Source organism: Diorhabda carinulata, chromosome 6 (assembly GCF_026250575.1).
Source record: "Diorhabda carinulata isolate Delta chromosome 6, icDioCari1.1, whole genome shotgun sequence".
NCBI lineage: Eukaryota > Metazoa > Arthropoda > Insecta > Coleoptera > Chrysomelidae > Diorhabda > Diorhabda carinulata.
In genome coordinates this window covers 31,248,562-31,267,087 of record NC_079465.1, presented here as the reverse complement: position 1 = coordinate 31,267,087, position 18,526 = coordinate 31,248,562, and the positions used below count along the sequence as shown (strand labels likewise).

The following is an 18,526-nucleotide window of genomic DNA, read 5'->3' as shown; positions in this document are numbered from 1 at the left end:
TTTTATAACATTCTAGATTATTTGAATAGATTACCGGAAAATCCAATTGTCCCAAACGTGACAAATGAACCCAGTAATGTAAGTGCTTTATAATGAGTAAAATATAATTGATTGTCTAATAGCTTAATAAGTAGAATTGTATATGGCGCTACTATGCCATATTGCCAGATCACTATTTCCAAAATAAAATGTACGTTATTTTATTCTATAATTTTACGTCAATTAATCAATTTCCTCATAAGTTTATACTTTTTGTGGTAATTAAAAATATTGTTTTTGAGGTTAAGCGTTTAGTAATTAATAAATGCTATCAACCGCCTCGGCAACACGTAGCAGATATATTAGACGAACAAAAACGTGAACAGTTAGAAACAAAAGACGACAAAAAAACCGTAACTTTCAACAACCAATTAGAAAAAGCGGAAAAGAGCGAACAAACATATTTTCCTTGTAACTGTGCTGGTAACTTTTTTCATTTATATGAAAATGGGACATCCGGTATATTATATATAAATTTTAGATAACAAGAATAAACGTGATGCTGAAACTAGCAATAACGATTCTCGGAAAAATGCCGTGAAGAAATTTTTCCGAAAAAAACTTGGGAGCTATAGAAATGGAAGCAATAATTCCGAAAGAGGGCGGTCGAAACAAAAAAGAACTAGCAATGGAAAGATTAAAAAAGCCGAAGAAGAAAAGAGAGATGAGTCGGAATACGATACCGAAACGTCAGATTCGGAATGTCGATGTTCAGATTAGGTAAATTAATTTTATATTTCATAATATATATTCAAAACTTTGCAAATAAGTGTAATCATTATTTTTGAGTTAGAAGAATTTTACCATTTTTATATAATTGAAATAAGAATAATTCTAGTTTTTTCAGTGTAGTTTTGATCTTGTCCAATTCACTCAATGCTGTTCGTATAACTTTGTCGTTTTCGTGTGATTTTTTGGGTTGAACTTAACTCCAATATGTATTCACCTTTAAACTTTATTTCAAAATAGAACCACAACTTATATATCAATAAGTCTGCCGAATAATTCATGTCAACAAATTTAAAGTTCCTGTATAGGAAAATCTGAGCAAGAGCGTTCGTTCACGCGATTGGTTGACTTCGAGCTAAGAAATTAATGGTGGCTCCAATAGAAGCGCGGGAAAAAATGGTCTGTTCAAATAATCGCACCATGTGATTGACTATTGAGACATATATTTAAATTATAAAAGTTTTATATAGGAAATAACATTAATGCATCTAAATGTTCTTGATTTTATAATAATAATAATAACATTTATAGATATAAATAATGAAATTACAAAAAGAGACGAGTCATAAATGCAAGTCTGTTTTGTTTACATTCGCGAGATTACATGACAGGAGAGAGCGACCCCACGCGCAAGCGCGGGCGCCTTTAATTTCTTGAAGGAAGGTACTAGAAAAGGACATAGAATTCTCTTACACTGGGCGTTATAGCTCATGTCAGACTTTCCTATACAGTGACTTTAAATGAACTAAGTACGCTATTTCCAATTCCGAACCCTAAAAGTCAGTTATTTCAACACATTGTAGGAAACTGTAAAAGGACTAGCTAATAAACATGTAAATATAGAGATAGGAATCACTTATTACACTTCTGTCAGTTACCAAGTAACAGTTTTTCAACGTAGATAGGTATTAGACATTTTTTAACGAAAAAATGTTTATCAATCGTTGTGAGGGTTAGACGAAAAAGTGAAATAATCCCAAAAGACGCAACAAAATGTAATTATATCATGCTGACAATAATTCCGGATAATTTCTGTTTGCAAACCATGCCATCTCTATTTTCAACTGTTAAACCAAAAGGTCAAACAAGGTCAAGGCAAACCGTGTGGGTGGACTATGTAGAAAATATTTAATACATTTTTCTGTTTGATTTATTTCTTCTACAAGTACATACTTTTGAGATTCGATTTAATTCTTTTACTTTCGACACTTAATATGCTCGAAATTAATTTATTTATAACCGATTCACTGAAATAAAAGAATGTTTTAAAAAAATGTAATAAAATATTTATCAGGTTGTTCGCTTTAATAAGTCGGACGATTTTATTTAAATTCGAAATGGGGTGTGAAGTATCTGCGAGGGGATTGCGTAATCAATCATGTGCTTGAACTCAAATACGTTCCTAATTGTTTATCCTTGAAGAGAATTTTCATAATCACTGAGATAACTTTGTATATAATGTAATGATATTTTAGTTAGTGATAAGCTGCGTTATTGAAAATATTTATTCGAAATGAGCAGATCTCTTACTTTGGAAAATTTGAAAATATCCTCGTTGGACGTTAAGGACATACGTTTTCCTACGTCCTTACAAGCCGATGGATCCGATGCCATGGTAAGTTCATTATTTACGAAAATTGTTTTTAAAAAATTAATAGAAAAAATGATTTACAGTAGTAAAAATCTTTTTTTTTTATTTTAAAAAAGGTCACAGTTTGTTATCCTGAAAATCACACGTATAAAAGTCTGGTAAATAAGTAGGACGATTATTATATAATTGAATCTAGAATATTTAGTCATTCAAAAATTCAATAATAATCATTTTATTATTTTAAATATTATATATTGATGTACGAGGGGTGATAAAAAATATCAAATAGTACAAATTAAAATTTATTAATAATATAAAGAATAGGCAAAGACTATTTCAAATAATTGTCCATATTCGGAAGAAAATAGTCACTGGGTGTCAAATCTGGACTGTATAAGGTCTGATTCAGGGTTTTCGTCGCTATAATTTTAATTAGATAAATTTATTTCAATAATAATGATAATCTCGATACTATTGTTGTATAAGTAGTTCGGTTAGATCGTATCATGTAAGTAAACACTCAAAATCAAATTATGAGTGATTGTTTGAATTGGATACGTCTATCTTACGATAAAATATCTAAAAATGAATCTGATCACGCGTATATAAACTGCTAAACATAATTAGATATCCCCTTGTTATTTAAAGCTGACATTTGACAGCCAATTGACGAATTGTCAAAATCAGCTGATGCCCGTTTACAAATGGCCTCCGTGGGGTAAACAAACGCTATTTCCTAAAGTATCTGTATGGATGGCAACGTGGATTTGTTGTTTGTTGTTTGGAATATGATGGAGTGGGTCGATCGTTTACCCCACGTTCGTCATTTTGACGTATTTTCTTAGATTGGAATCGATTTTACAGCACACCGATCCTGACTATTCCTGCGCTTACGTCACCATAAAACTCCAATCGGGATTAGAAGGATACGGTTTAACTTTCACGTGCGGTAGGGGAACGGAAGTTATAGTAGCGGCGTGCGAATCTATGAGACCTTTAGTCGTAGGCCAAGTCGTCACCGATATCTATAAAGATTTCGGAACGTTTTGGAGATCGTTGACTAGCGAAAGCCAATTGAGATGGGTAAGTTTATATACCGCGAACTAAATCCGGTTGATACGATGTCGATTTAATTAGATTGGTCCGGAAAAAGGGGTAACTCATCTGGCGACGGCGGCGATAATTAACGCTTTATGGGATCTGTGGGGTAAGCTGGTCAAGAAGCCAGTATGGCAGTTGTTGGCCGATATGGAACCTGAACAGTTGGTAGCTTGCATCGATTTCAGATACCTGACGAACGTCGTTACGAAAGAAGAGGCGATAGAAATGTTGAAGAAAGGCAAAGAAGGCAAAGAACAAAGGATGAATAAATTGTTGGAGAGCGGTTATCCTTGTTATACCACTCAAGCAGGTACGTTTTTCATATATTTATATAATTTTTGACGAAACTATGCGAAATACGACGTTCCCGAAAGATTCTAACCACATTTTTTGTGAATTATAAAACTTTTCGATTTCCCCTTGTATTTTATCAAAGAATACGTTCATTTTTATAACATTTATAACGAAATTTAGCACAACTTGATGTTATTCAAGATTTTACAAAAGTAATTGCCCATTCTTCTCAAGAACTTTGTGAAATTATCAATTTTTTGAATTATTTAAAAAGCTACGTCAACTGTCAACGCAATTTGTAACGAAACTGGGCGGAAAATGACGTTACCGAAGCATCTACGAAAGCGAATAGAGATTCTAACCACACATTTCGATAATTTACATTATTTTCGAATTCCCCCCGTAATTATTCCAATAGATACGTTCTCTTTAACTGCATTCTTAACGAAATTGAGTGAAATATAATATCACCCAATAATTTACCGAAAGTAATTATCTATTATTGACAAAAATTATGAAAAATTATCAAATTTTCGAATACCCCTTGTAATTTTTAGCTGCGTCAACTGTCAACGCAATTTGTAACGAAACTGGGCGGAAAATGACGTTACCGAAGCATCTACGAAAGCGAATAGAGATTCTAACCACACATTTCGATAATTTACATTATTTTCGAATTCCCCCCGTAATTATTCCAATAGATACGTTCTCTTTAACTGCATTCTTAACGAAATTGAGTGAAATATAATATCACCCAATAATTTACCGAAAGTAATTATCTATTATTGACAAAAATTATGAAAAATTATCAAATTTTCGAATACCCCTTGTAATTTTTAGCTGCGTCAACTGTCAACGCAATTTGTAACGAAACTGGGCGGAAAATGACGTTACCGAAGCATCTACGAAAGCGAATAGAGATTCTAACCACACATTTCGATAATTTACATTATTTTCGAATTCCCCCCGTAATTATTCCAATAGATACGTTCTCTTTAACTGCATTCTTAACGAAATTGAGTGAAATATAATATCACCCAATAATTTACCGAAAGTAATTATCTATTATTGACAAAAATTATGAAAAATTATCAAATTTTCGAATACCCCTTGTAATTTTTAGCTGCGTCAACTGTCAACGCAATTTGTAACGAAACTGGGCGGAATATGACGTTACCGAAGCATCTACGAAAGCGAATAGAGATTCTAACCACACATTTCGATAATTTACATTATTTTCGAATTCCCCCCGTAATTATTCCAATAGATACGTTCTCTTTAACTGCATTCTTAACGAAATTGAGTGAAATATAATATCACCCAATAATTTACCGAAAGTAATTGTCTATTATTGATAAAAATTATGAAAAATTATCAAATTTTCGAATACCCCTTGTAATTTTTAGCTGCGTCAACTGTCAACGCAATTTGTAACGAAACTGGGCGGAATATGACGTTACCGAAGCATCTACGAAAGCGAATAGAGATTCTAACCACACATTTCGATAATTTACATTCTTTTCGAATTCCCCCCGTAATTATTCCAATAGATACGTTCTCTTTAACTGCATTCTTAACGAAATTGAGTGAAATATAATATCACCCAATAATTTACCGAAAGTAATTGTCTATTATTGATAAAAATTATCAAATTTTCGAATTCCCCTTGTAATTATTAGCTGCGTCAACTGTCAACGCAATTTGTAACGAAACTGGGCGGAAAATGACGTTACCGAAGCATCTACGAAAGCGAATAGAGATTCTAACCACACATTTCGATAATTTACATTCTTTTCGAATTCCCCCCGTAATTATTCCAATAGATACGTTCTCTTTAACTGCATTCTTAACGAAATTGAGTGAAATATAATATCACCCAATAATTTACCGAAAGTAATTATCTATTATTGATAAAAATTATCAAATTTTCGAATACCCCTTGTAATTTTTAGCTGCGTCAACTGTCAACGCAATTTGTAACGAAACTGGGCGGAATATGACGTTACCGAAGCATCTACGAAAGCGAATAGAGATTCTAACCACACATTTCGATAATTTACATTATTTTCGAATTCCCCCCGTAATTATTCCAATAGATACGTTCTCTTTAACTGCATTCTTAACGAAATTGAGTGAAATATAATATCACCCAATAATTTACCGAAAGTAATTGTCTATTATTGATAAAAATTATGAAAAATTATCAAATTTTCGAATACCCCTTGTAATTTTTAGCTGCGTCAACTGTCAACGCAATTTGTAACGAAACTGGGCGGAATATGACGTTACCGAAGCATCTACGAAAGCGAATAGAGATTCTAACCACACATTTCGATAATTTACATTCTTTTCGAATTCCCCCCGTAATTATTCCAATAGATACGTTCTCTTTAACTGCATTCTTAACGAAATTGAGTGAAATATAATATCACCCAATAATTTATCGAAAGTAATCGTCTATTATTGACAAAAATTATGAAAAATTATCAAATTTTCGAATACCCCTTGTAATTATTAACGGCGTCAACTTTCAACGCAATTTGTAACGAAACTGGGTGGAATATAACGTTACCGAAGGATCTACGAAAGTGAATAAAGATTCTAATCATACAATTCGATAATTCAAATACTTTTCAGTTCGCCCCTGTAATTATTTCAATAGATACGTTCACTTCCTATTTCATTTTTTTAAATATGGCAACGTTGTTTAATTGTGACACGACAAACTTACAAATCGTACAGTTTTTATCAAGTAACGACATAAGTTATTTCGTTTACATTATTATAACCTCAAAACGTCAAAAAGGATAAAGGAGGCTAATTATGATCATTGAATTATTAAAATTTTGACAGATGACATCAGAAACATACAGAAAATTAACAATCATAGACCTAGTAACACCACACTGAAATTTTTATTTCATTATTAGAACGAGATGTTGTATCTGTCAAGTATACCTTGCACCGTTTGTTTTTTTACTCCTTCATTTTTACTAAGTTGAAATTTTTATAACCGTTGGTATTATTCATATTAAACACACTGTTTACACCACCACTACACCAACAGTCACCATTACACAGTCTGAAGCGCGTTCCGATAACCAAGTTATCGTCTTCAGAACGCGCGTCAGTGTAATTGTGAGTGATGGTGTAATCTATTTAGTACTTCTTTATCTTGTTCTACCAATCACCACACATTGAGATGAATATACTTTAGACCAGACGATGTTTACAATAAAAAAATGATTGAAAATGAACTGACAATATTTTTATTAAAACGACAGCTGTCAAAAATGTATAACCACTATTGTAACGTCAATGGAATTAAAAAGAACGCATGTGTTTACTTAAAAAACCAAATTTATTCAAGTACGTAAGGAGATCGGATTTAACAACGTTGCAGGACTTGAAAAATAATCTACAGATTGTGGAAATGTTTGTATATATTGAGATATTCCGTAATCGCGGTTACGAGAGGGTCAAAAGTCAAAAATCCTTCGCATATTTCGTCTAGTCTATTTATTTTAAAATCAACGGAATTGTTAATTGAAAATTACGACGATGGCGTGACTAGTTTGTACAACAAATATTTATTTTCTATCGATGGGTAATTATTAGATAACAACGTATAATTTACACCTTTTGATAAACAAATAATTTTATGGTGGTTTTGCTAAAAATAAATCGGTTGACGTCTCAGGTGCATTCCACATTTTATAATATCGATGTTATTTATGGTGTTTCGGAGAAATTATTCCCCTTGTAATTATTTCGAAAACTACGTCAACTTTCATTGCAATTTGTAACGAATCTTGAATTACTTTCTGGTTTCCTCTTGTAAATATTTTAATAGATACGTTCGCTTTGAACTAATTAAGTGAAAGTAATCGCTTAATGACTTTTTTAATTACCCTTGTAGTTATTTAAAAAAAAAAGACGTAAATTGTAACCGTAAATGTACATTTTTCAAGAATTTGAGTAAAACGGTACGTTAGCGAAGGATTTGAGAAATTAAATACACTTTCTACCCACTTTTTTTGATAATTATAATACTTTTCGATTTCCCCTTGTAATTATTTTGGTTTTACTCAAATATTTTGAAAAATTATCAACTTTTTGAGTTTCCCTTGTAATTATTTTATAACATACGTCAGTTGTCACCGCCATTTTCGTGGAAATGTCAATTTTCCACGAATTTAAATGAAAACTGTCATTAAAATTCCCCATGTAATTATTTGAAAGCTACGTCAACTGTCATTAAAATTTTGAACGATCTGTTAATTCTTAACGGAAATTAGTGAAAAATGGGGGTTATTCTATATATTTATGCAAATAATCACGGATTTACCCTCCTATTTTGTAATTTGTAATACTTCTTGTTTTCCCCATGTAACTATTCCAATAGATACACACTTTGATCGTATTTTTAACGAAATATTATGTTACCGAGGGTTTACGAAAGTAATCTCTGCTTTTACGTCAACATTTTGAAAATTTGACAACTATTTTATTTCCCCGTGTAATTATTTTGAAATCTACGTCAACTGTTATGGACACACTTAAATAACTATCAAATTTGAACGAAACTAAGTGACACGTGACGTTACCTAAACATTTACGGAAGTAATAATACTTTTCGATCTCTCCTTGTAATTATTTCAATATATACGTTCGCCATTTTTAATGTACTGTCAAAGTGAATAGAAGATTCTAACCACACATTTCGGTAATTTTAATATTTTTTCAATTCCCCTCGTAAAATTGTTTTGGTTAGATTATAACCTATAAAATTTTTCAATCGCAGGATGGTTGGGATATTCGAATGAAAAGATCCAACATTTGGCGCAGAAATACATGAACGCCGGTTTCAACGCTTTCAAAGTGAAAGTCGGTAAAAATTTAAAAGACGACGCCAAAAGATTGGAATTTATTAGAAACATCATCGGTTGGGATAAAACGTTGGTAAGACGCTTTTATTATTTTTTTATTCTTCATATTTTCGACGCTAATCACATTGTCGCAGATGGTGGATGCCAATCAGGTATGGGAAGTCCAAGAAGCTATCGATTGGATGAAGGAATTGGCTAAATTCAAACCGCTGTGGATCGAAGAACCGACCTCGCCCGATGACGTTCTCGGTCACGCCGAAATATCCAAAGCTCTAAAACCTCTAGGAATCGGCGTAGCTTCCGGGGAGATGTGTTGCAACAGGGTATTATTCAAACAATTCTTGCAAACGGACGCCATACAATATTGTCAAATCGATTCGGCCCGTATCGGTGGTGTCAACGAGATCCTATCCGTTTATCTAATGGCACAAAAACTTGGAGGTTTGTATTTATAAATTTCGATCACTTGGTGCTAAATCTGCACGAATTGTTGACTGCTCCTTATAATTTTAGTCGTTTACATCAAATAAGTCACTTAGATTCATGTCCGGCAACTAAAATGGCTGAACATTCACTTGGTGTCAAATCTGACAAAGTTTTTGTCATTTTTGTCTGTTTTAATCGATGATGAAATGGATGAAAACATGGAAAAAAGTTGCACTGAACTAAATTTGGTAAAATTGTCGACCACCTAGTAAAAATTACTTGGTGTCAACTCCGGCAATTACAGTGGATGCCGAATATCAATTCCTTGTACTTTGCAACGTTCCTGTGCCTTTTCAATATATTTGATAATTCACGTGGAATCAACTTTTTTCACTCTTAGTCGGTTGACAACAAGTATAAGTCACCAAGTCTGGCAATTATATAATTTCCTCGTATTTTTTGAGTCCATTATCTCTTAATCGGCGATAAAATAGACGAAATTGTGAAAAAAAGGCACAACGAACTGAATTTGGTGAAAGTATCGGCTGCTTTTGGTTTTTTTTTTAGTTTCGGTCGGTTTGTATCGAGTGAAAGTCACTTGGTGTCATGTCCGACGACTGCAGTGGTTTTTAAATGTCAATTCCTCGAATTATCCTAATCCTGGTGTCTTCTGGACACATTTGCCTCTTTATCTCTTTGCCAAATGTGGAAAAAAGTCGCGCTATATCAAATCCGGACAAACCGCTGGTAATAATCTTCTTTGGATCGTTAAAACATCACATTGAAATAAATCCAGCGAATGCAGTGTTCGTTTTTGCTCGTTTTTCAATCGATTAATATGTTTTAGTAAAAGTATGTCCTCACGCCGGCGGTGTCGGTCTTTGCGAAATGGTACAACATCTACAAATGTGGGACTACGTCGCCTTATCGGGAACTTCCGATGGTAAATGGGTGGAATACGTCGATCAACAACACGAACATTTCGTTTATCCGACGTTAATAGAAAACGCTCATTATCTAGCACCGAGGGTAAGTCAGTTCTTCTTCTTTTTCCTTACTTTATGCAACGGGTTGAGTTTACGTTGTAGGCGCCCGGATACAACACCGAATTGAAGAAAGAAGCGATCGAAGATTACGTTTATCCGAACGGAAAGGAATGGGAAAGTATGTTCGCCAAAGGAATTTTCAGCGATCCCAGGAAGAAGAAATAAATTATCCGAAAAGTATCTGTATAATTGAAAATTGATTAAACCGTACCCCTTAAAATTAAGAATTTTTTTTAAATTTAAACATATCCAATTTCCTCTGTTTCTCTTTCGGTTTATCGCAGTCTGCGTTTTGGAATTTCCTCTTTTCTCCTACCTGGAAACGACAAATTTGAAAAAGTAAAAAAATCAGTGAATCGATGTAAAATTACCTCCGGAAATTTTTTATTAACCTCCTTGGTTTCATTTTCGTACGTAACCCCGGCAAATTTATCGGTTAAACTGAGGGGATTGATCGTTTTATCGAATTTCGGTTTCTGGAGACGTTTCAAAAACGGATTTACATCTTCTCTTTCCATTTGCTGAAATTAAGAAAAAAAAATGATTCATCTGCTTGGATGTAATACGAATTTGGTTACCTCGGTATCTATGGTAGTGTCGTTGAATGAATTTGGGGTGGAAATTTCCTGGAAACAAAATTTTTTAAAACGAAATTATCGCGATTTGATTAGATTCTTACTGTGTTTAGGGTAGTTTCCGTTACATCTGGGGTAGCCGGAACTTCTTTAAACGTTTCCCGTTTCAATTTCGGTGTGCGTTTTAGATTTAATTTTATATTAGTCGGTTTTCGGGAAGTAGTTTCCTCTTTTTCTGTATCCTGTAATGTTTCTTTGCTATTTTCGGATTCTCGCGTAATTTTCGTTAGTAGATTCGTTAATTTTTCCGCTAGTCTTTTTTTATCTAATTTTGAGGCGTATTTTAACGCTAACGATATTATTTGGGGGTTCAATACGATTTCCATCAATTCTAACGCCCTTTCATCTAAATTATTCTTGCAAGCCAACTGAAAAATTAATTTTTTCGTTTATTTTATTGAAAAATTTTCACCTATATATATTTAAAACTCCATTTTGAAAAGTCTGAAGTTTACAGACAATATATCTACTACAAAGAAAATCTCATACTACAGGAAAAAAGTTTACAGAAAGGTGTACAAAATAAAAGTACAAATTCTACAGAAAAACTGACAAGAACTACAGAAAAAAGTCTAAAAAGCCTACAGAAAATGCCTCTACTACAAGCAAGACCTATTACTACAGGAAAAAAATTACAGAAAGGTTTACAGAAAACAAATGAAGTTTTTAGAAAGGTGTACAAAATAAAAGTACAAATTCTACAGAAAAACTGACAAGAACTACAGAAAAAAGTCTAAAAAGCCTACAGAAAATGCCTCTACTACAAGCAAGACCTATTACTACAGGAAAAACAAATTACAGAAAGGTTTACAGAAACCAAATGAAGTTTTTAGAAAGGTTTACAAAATAAAAGCACAAATTCTACAGAAAAACTGACAAGAACTACAGAAAAAAGTCTAAAAAGCCTACAGAAAATGCCTCTACTACAAGCAAGACCTATTACTACAGGAAAAACAAATTACAGAAAGGTTTACAGAAAACAAATGAAGTTTTTAGAAAGGTTTACAAAATAAAAGAACAAATTCTACAGAAAAACTGACAAGAACTACAGAAAAAAGTCTAAAAAGCCTACAGAAAATGCCTCTACTACAAGCAAGACCTATTACTACAGGAAAAACAAATTACAGAAAGGTTTACAGAAAACAAATGAAGTTTTTAGAAAGGTTTACAAAATAAAAGAACAAATTCTACAGAAAAACTGACAAGAACTACAGAAAAAAGTCTAAAAAGCCTACAGAAAATGCCTCTACTACAAGCAAGACCTATTACTACAGGAAAAACAAATTACAGAAAGGTTTACAGAAAACAAATGAAGTTTTTAGAAAGGTTTACAAAATAAAAGCACAAATTCTACAGAAAAACTGACAAGAACTACAGAAAAAAGTCTAAAAAGCCTACAGAAAATGCCTCTACTACAAGCAAGACCTATTACTACAGGAAAAACAAATTACAGAAAGGTTTACAGAAAACAAATGAAGTTTTTAGAAAGGTGTACAAAATAAAAGCACAAATTCTACAGAAAAACTGACAAGAACTACAGAAAAAAGTCTAAAAAGTCTACAGAAAATGCCTCTACTACAAGCAAGACCTATTACTACAGGAAAAACAAATTACAGAAAGGTTTACAGAAAACAAATGAAGTTTTTAGAAAGGTTTACAAAATAAAAGCACAAATTCTACAGAAAAACTGACAAGAACTACAGAAAAAAGTCTAAAAAGCCTACAGAAAATGCCTCTACTACAAGCAAGACCTATTACTACAGGAAAAACAAATTACAGAAAGGTTTACAGAAAACAAATGAAGTTTTTAGAAAGGTGTACAAAATAAAAGCACAAATTCTACAGAAAAACTGACAAGAACTACAGAAAAAAGTCTAAAAAGCCTACAGAAAATGCCTCTACTACAAGCAAGACCTATTACTACAGGAAAAACAAATTACAGAAAGGTTTACAGAAAACAAATGAAGTTTTTAGAAAGGTTTACAAAATAAAAGAACAAATTCTACAGAAAAACTGACAAGAACTACAGAAAAAAGTCTAAAAAGCCTACAGAAAATGCCTCTACTACAAGCAAGACCTATTACTACAGGAAAAACAAATTACAGAAAGGTTTACAGAAAACAAATGAAGTTTTTAGAAAGGTTTACAAAATAAAAGAACAAATTCTACAGAAAAACTGACAAGAACTACAGAAAAAAGTCTAAAAAGCCTACAGAAAATGTCTCTACTACAAACTACAATTTTACAGAAAAAATAAATAAATTTTAAAAACTTCTACAAAAAAAATTGTCAAAGAGAAATTAATGTTTAGGAGAAAATGACAAATTCTACAAAAAAACAAAGTTATTAGAGAGGAAGGTCTGAAGTTTACAGAAAATGTCTGTACTACAGAGAAAAATGAAGTTTAACGACAAACGGTTTGTTTATAAAGTACAATTTTACAGAAACAATGAATTACAGAAATGTATTAAGAAAAAAAACGAGATTTGGCAAAAGTTTGAGATATCCAGAACAGATATTGTACAGAAAATCAGAATAGGATTACAGAAAAAAGTAGAATGCTTACAACGGAATACCTGTAACAAAATAAGCTTCAATTTTACAGAAAAAAATGAATAAATTGCAAATAGTTTACAAAAAAACAAACAGGCTTTACAAAAAAAACGGTATAAGTTTATAAGAAAATGTTTATGAAAAAAATAAATTCCAATTTTACAGAAAATTCTACAGAAAAAACTGAAGTTTGACAATACTTTACAAATAAATAAGATAGATTTTACCAAAAAAAAGTAAAACAAACAGATAAAAGTCCATATTGAAAATAAATTTCAATTTTAGAGATAAAAAATAGTATATCACCGAAAAAATCAATCCAACAACAATCAAAGTTTATTAAAACATAAAAAGTTCAAAGCCTATACAAAGAAAAGTGGAATTTTTCAGAAAATAAGTCCGGAGAGGAGCATTTCGAGAAAAATAATGTCCAAATACGCCCGGATACTTCGGAAGTAAATTCAACTTCAAATAATTGGTCACTATTGCTACGAACTCGTCTGACTAAAGCCGGTCCTGTTCGTTTAAATTAATAGAATGTAAAGTTTGGTGGACGCGCCGGGTCTTTATATCGTTTTTATAAGTTGTTTACATCTTTAGTGACATCTTTTTAAAAGAGACGATTCCAATAAGTCCTCTTCGTTTGTTTACATCCTAGAATCCGAAATATCGAGAAAAACCGTTATGTATAAATAGCCATCAAGTGAGTAAATAATCTGGAATATTTGGAATAATCAAAAATAAATTAGATAAAGTGTTAGTGAATAGTGCTTAGTTTGGTGTATTTAGTGTTACATATATTCCAGAAAAAAACTTACGGCGAAAGTTTTAACGGCGGTCTCTTTGAATTTTTTATCGATATCGGGAATTTGTAACATCGACCAAGTGAACAAATTCATTTCCATTTTGGTTTTATCGTTAGTTGTTTCGGCGAATGGCGGTTCGATCGGTATTTCACACATCGTCGGTCGCGGGGTAAAACCGGGATACACGGTACCCCTGCACTTGATACCCCCGACCGTTTGATTCGATTCGAATATCGTAGTTACGAAAAAACCATCGCCGGGACATTTTCTCTAAAAAAAAAAAAAAAAAGAAATTAATAAGTCCGGCTATATCGCACGGTTTAGAATCGGTTATTTAGCGTTTTCGAAATCATAGAATCCATTTATCGAAATCCCAGTTCGATCTCGGTGAAACCGAGTATCGATAAATGGATTTCATGTTTTCGAAAACGCTAAGCTAACCGGATTAATCAAGTTTTGTTTTTCGAATACTCTAGTTGCTTCCCGATTGTTCTATTTATATCCGATATTGACATTTGACAGGTTTAGGAAAGGAAAATAAAGAGCGGAGTGAAATATTATACTCTGTTAGTTATCTGCACGGTTCGGATTCGGTTATGTAGCGTTTTCGTAATCGTAGAATCCATTTATCGAAATCCTAATTCGATTATCTGGTATCGATAAATGGATTTCACGATTTCGAAAACGCTAAACTAACCGTGAATAAAGGGCATAGGGGAGTATGAATTGATTTACATGTTTAGTCGTATCACAAAATGGTATCCAAGTATTGGTGTTGTGCGGATACATCGATAACATTCCGGAAGAATCCATCATCGCAGGGGTACCTATATCCGAAAATCCCAACCAAGTTAACGTCGAATCGGGACCCAGAGCCCCACCGATATCCCTACACTGTATAGATTGACCTAAAAATGATTAAAAACATAATTTAAACCAACAAAAAAAAAATTGATTTTATCGATTCACCTTCGAATTTAATCAACCTCACGTTGATACATTGATCCCCTTTTCTTACTCCCGACGTATGGTGAGCAATCATGAGTAAATCTTTGAAAGCTGCCATAGAAATTACAGGTCCCGGTATGGATAGTACCGCCCTTTGAGTACCGTAAACTGACGCTACCCTTATTATGTAATTACCCATTGCGAAACCTATTAAATTTTCGGAGGCGGTTACCGAAATTATTTCTTCGGTTTCTTCGACTTTTAACATCCATTCTTTGGAGCTGGCTATCAAAGGCACAACGTGAATTTGACTGAAAACCGAATTTAGTTACAATTTGTATTAAAAACGAATTCAATTGTTTTCACCTAACCTCAAAGCACGAAAATTTCATTCAAATAGTAGTTCATTGGGCCTATACAGAACCCACTTTATTATATTATGAAAAATATATTTTTTTTTTCGAATTGGGACAATTCGAAAAGTGAAAAATCGAAATTCCTCAATTAATTCAAGTTCCCTTTGGACCTAACCTCAAAACTTACTACCAACCGTTTTTTGTTTTTCTATCATTTTCTCAAGAAAAATGGGATGAAAGAAAAAAATCCACAATTAATCCTAACCTAACCTCAAAACTCATACAAAATCGTTTTTTTTTCGTTTTACTATTTTTTTAACACAAAAATTTTATTCAAAATAGTTGGAAAAGTAGGTCATTTGTCCCATTCACAAATAACTGTTTTTTTAACAAAACTTTCAACAAAAAAATGGTGGAAAAGTAGTTCATTTGTACTATGCACACAAATTTTAATCAAAATAGTTAGATAAGTTGGTCATTTGTCCTGTATAAAATCCCATTTTATATTATAAAAAAAAATTAAAATCCCAACTAAAGTTTCAATTTTTTAGAACGTCAATACAAAAGTAGTTCTTTTGTCTCTAACAAATTGCCCTGTTTTTGAAAAATTTCAATTTATTTCGCAAAAAAACTCTCACCTCAATGAAAATAATTGAAATATACAGTTAAAAGAAAATATTTTTTTCAATTTTTTTGATCAATAAAAAATTTTTGGGCAAAAAATTATAATTACTAAATTATACTAACAATTACACTAAAAAAAGCATACCTAGAATTTGCCACCAGCAGTGCGCTTCTACTTAGTGACCCCATCGTATAATCCTGATAATTTTGCATCATCATGCTGTTGTGGAAACTCGAATCATGAAATTCAACTTCTATAGATTTAACGGAAGTTTCGTCAGAATTATTTCCATAACATCTAATAACCCCCACGTCATTCCAACACATATATCTTGGATCTAGATGCTCGGGAGTCGAAGATGGCATAAAAGGTGGTTGTAATGGTATTTCTGGAGTACGCGGTCTTGGTGTAGGTACCCTGGAAGAACCTGCGACAAAAAAAAAATCAATATTTTTATACCTACTAGATATATAAAACACTTTTGTAATAAATAATTAAATTATAATTTGAATATAATAATTTCATACTTACTTTTAACACTAACACTGTAAATAGAAATAAAAAATATATATCCAACAACCCTATATATATAAAAATAATTTTTACATTACATACCAGCCACAGATTGCTTGGAATCTTCATCTATATCATTCATGTACTGCTTTTTTAATTTATTAACAGAAAAAGTATTTTCATCATCATCATCATCATCGTCGACTTCTTCGAATGGTATGTTATCAAAATTTAATTCATTTGTAATAATAACATCTTGACTTTTATTAGAAATTTCTTTATTTTGATTTATAATAGACCAAGTCATTATTCCTAATTGACCCTCGACGTCAGTGTAAACGATTTGTCCGTTTCCTTAAAAAAAATTAGATGATTTTTTCACTAAATCATAAAGAAAAATATTAATAAGGGGAAAAACAAATCAAAGCAACAGGAACCAAAACTTGGAGAGATTTTCAAAGAACCCTAGAAAGAGCAAAAGAAGTACAAACCTCATAGAAAATTTTATTTTATTAAGCTTTAAAAAACTGAAAAATTTCTTTTAAATATTGTTCATTTTTTTAACTTGATTAAGAAAAAAATATATATCGAAACTTTTTTTATTTCTGTAAATTTCATTAATAGAATTTTTTTATTTTAGTATTACTTGGACTTAAATCGAAAGAAATGATTCAATTATCATTTATAATAATAATTAAAAAAAAAATAATATAATTACCTATGGGATTCCACATTAAACCACAAACAGCTACTGATTTCTCATGTTTGCTAACGCAGGATACTTCTCCTGTAGAAACATTCCAAATCACAAAATCCCCTTCTAATGTAGTGGCTAAAATGTATCCCCCGCAAGGCGAAAATTGAACAATGGAATAATCTGAAGAAACTTCTTTACATGTTAAAGTAACATTTGTGGACCAATCTGACACTTGTAAAATAATAACGCTGTTCTTTTCAGGGTAAGCAAGATATTTTCCTTGTTTAGGTTCAAAATCAATTCGACCTAAACCACATTAAATATTCATTAACTTTATAATTTTTTTTTCAAGTAAAATAAAACTTACATAATAACTTTGCATTTGAAAAACTGTTGACCTTAGGAAAACAAGTGATTTCTTTTAACAAAACTTTACTTTCTATATTCCATATTCTTAATTTAGTATCACCACATGAAGCCGCTAACATTTTAGACGCAGATGTAACAGAAACGCTCAAACACGGACCCGACATTCCTTCAATTACAGTCACTTCTTTATTCGATTTTTCTAAATTCACCAATTTAATTTCCATATCTTCACCAGCAAGTGCTAATAACTAGACGAAATATTTCTAGTAGTAAAATTTATTATTATAAAAAAAACACTTACTTTACTATGTCGATCTACCGCGATGTGATTTATTGGTGCTACAAATCTATCTAAAACGCCAGCTCTATCACCGTCAGCTAACGATAATATTTGAATATCATTATTATTAGTTGAAACATATACATTATCTCCTTTTTGTCCAACCGATAGAGCCCATTCTCCTACGCAATTGTGAATAGGATCTTCTTCGTCTGTAGACCATATTCTTATTTCTCCATCAGCCCCGCAAGTCACAAATTTACTAAAGTAATGATCACGCTAATAAAAGTCCGAAAGATTTATAGTTATAAAAATTAAATAGTAAATACCTTCCGTCTTCGGAAAAACAAACATCAGTGTGACCTTCATCATGTGCATATCTTAAATCTTCGTGTTTAACAGTCATGCTTTTACCCAAAAATTATTTTATTATAAATGATTAAAAAAAAGAATATTTTATTTAGTTTGACTTTGACAATAAAAAACCCGGGAAAATAATAGTATATAAATTAGGGATATTTGTTTTTAAAATTCCCCTAAAACATTCTGTCTCTATCAACTGTGAGTATAAGAAAAAGATGCATAATAATATGAATATAATGCATCAGGAATTTTTATAATTTTCTATA

General features: G+C 31.9%; 2 protein-coding genes and 1 long non-coding RNA gene across 3 annotated transcripts; 2 read left to right on the top strand and 1 right to left on the bottom strand.

The window, feature by feature from the left end:
• Window positions 1–96: 96 nt before the first annotated feature.
• On the top strand, window positions 97–419 carry LOC130894751 (uncharacterized). The gene is made up of 2 exons (XR_009059380.1): window positions 97–190; window positions 282–419. It is a non-coding gene; the product is annotated as an uncharacterized LOC130894751 (long non-coding RNA).
• Window positions 420–740: 321 nt separating this feature from the next.
• LOC130894748 (mitochondrial enolase superfamily member 1-like) lies at window positions 741–10,335 on the top strand. Its single transcript, XM_057801719.1, has 8 exons — window positions 741–759; window positions 2,244–2,383; window positions 3,224–3,442; window positions 3,497–3,770; window positions 8,559–8,716; window positions 8,778–9,084; window positions 9,917–10,098; window positions 10,158–10,335. Exons 2-8 carry the CDS (start codon window positions 2,282–2,284, stop codon window positions 10,278–10,280), a joined length of 1,365 nt encoding a protein of 454 aa, XP_057657702.1. The 5' UTR covers window positions 741–759; window positions 2,244–2,281; the 3' UTR covers window positions 10,281–10,335.
• Window positions 10,282–18,385, bottom strand: LOC130894747 (WD repeat and HMG-box DNA-binding protein 1). Its single transcript, XM_057801718.1, has 13 exons — window positions 18,227–18,385; window positions 17,919–18,159; window positions 17,616–17,865; window positions 17,270–17,554; window positions 16,654–16,905; window positions 16,183–16,465; window positions 15,079–15,368; window positions 14,845–15,017; window positions 14,122–14,379; window positions 10,795–11,118; window positions 10,694–10,741; window positions 10,487–10,636; window positions 10,282–10,431 (listed from the first exon to the last, which is right to left on the bottom strand). Exons 1-13 carry the CDS (start codon window positions 18,301–18,303, stop codon window positions 10,336–10,338), a joined length of 2,727 nt encoding a protein of 908 aa, XP_057657701.1. The 5' UTR covers window positions 18,304–18,385; the 3' UTR covers window positions 10,282–10,335.
• Between the last annotated feature and the right edge of the window lie 141 nt (window positions 18,386–18,526).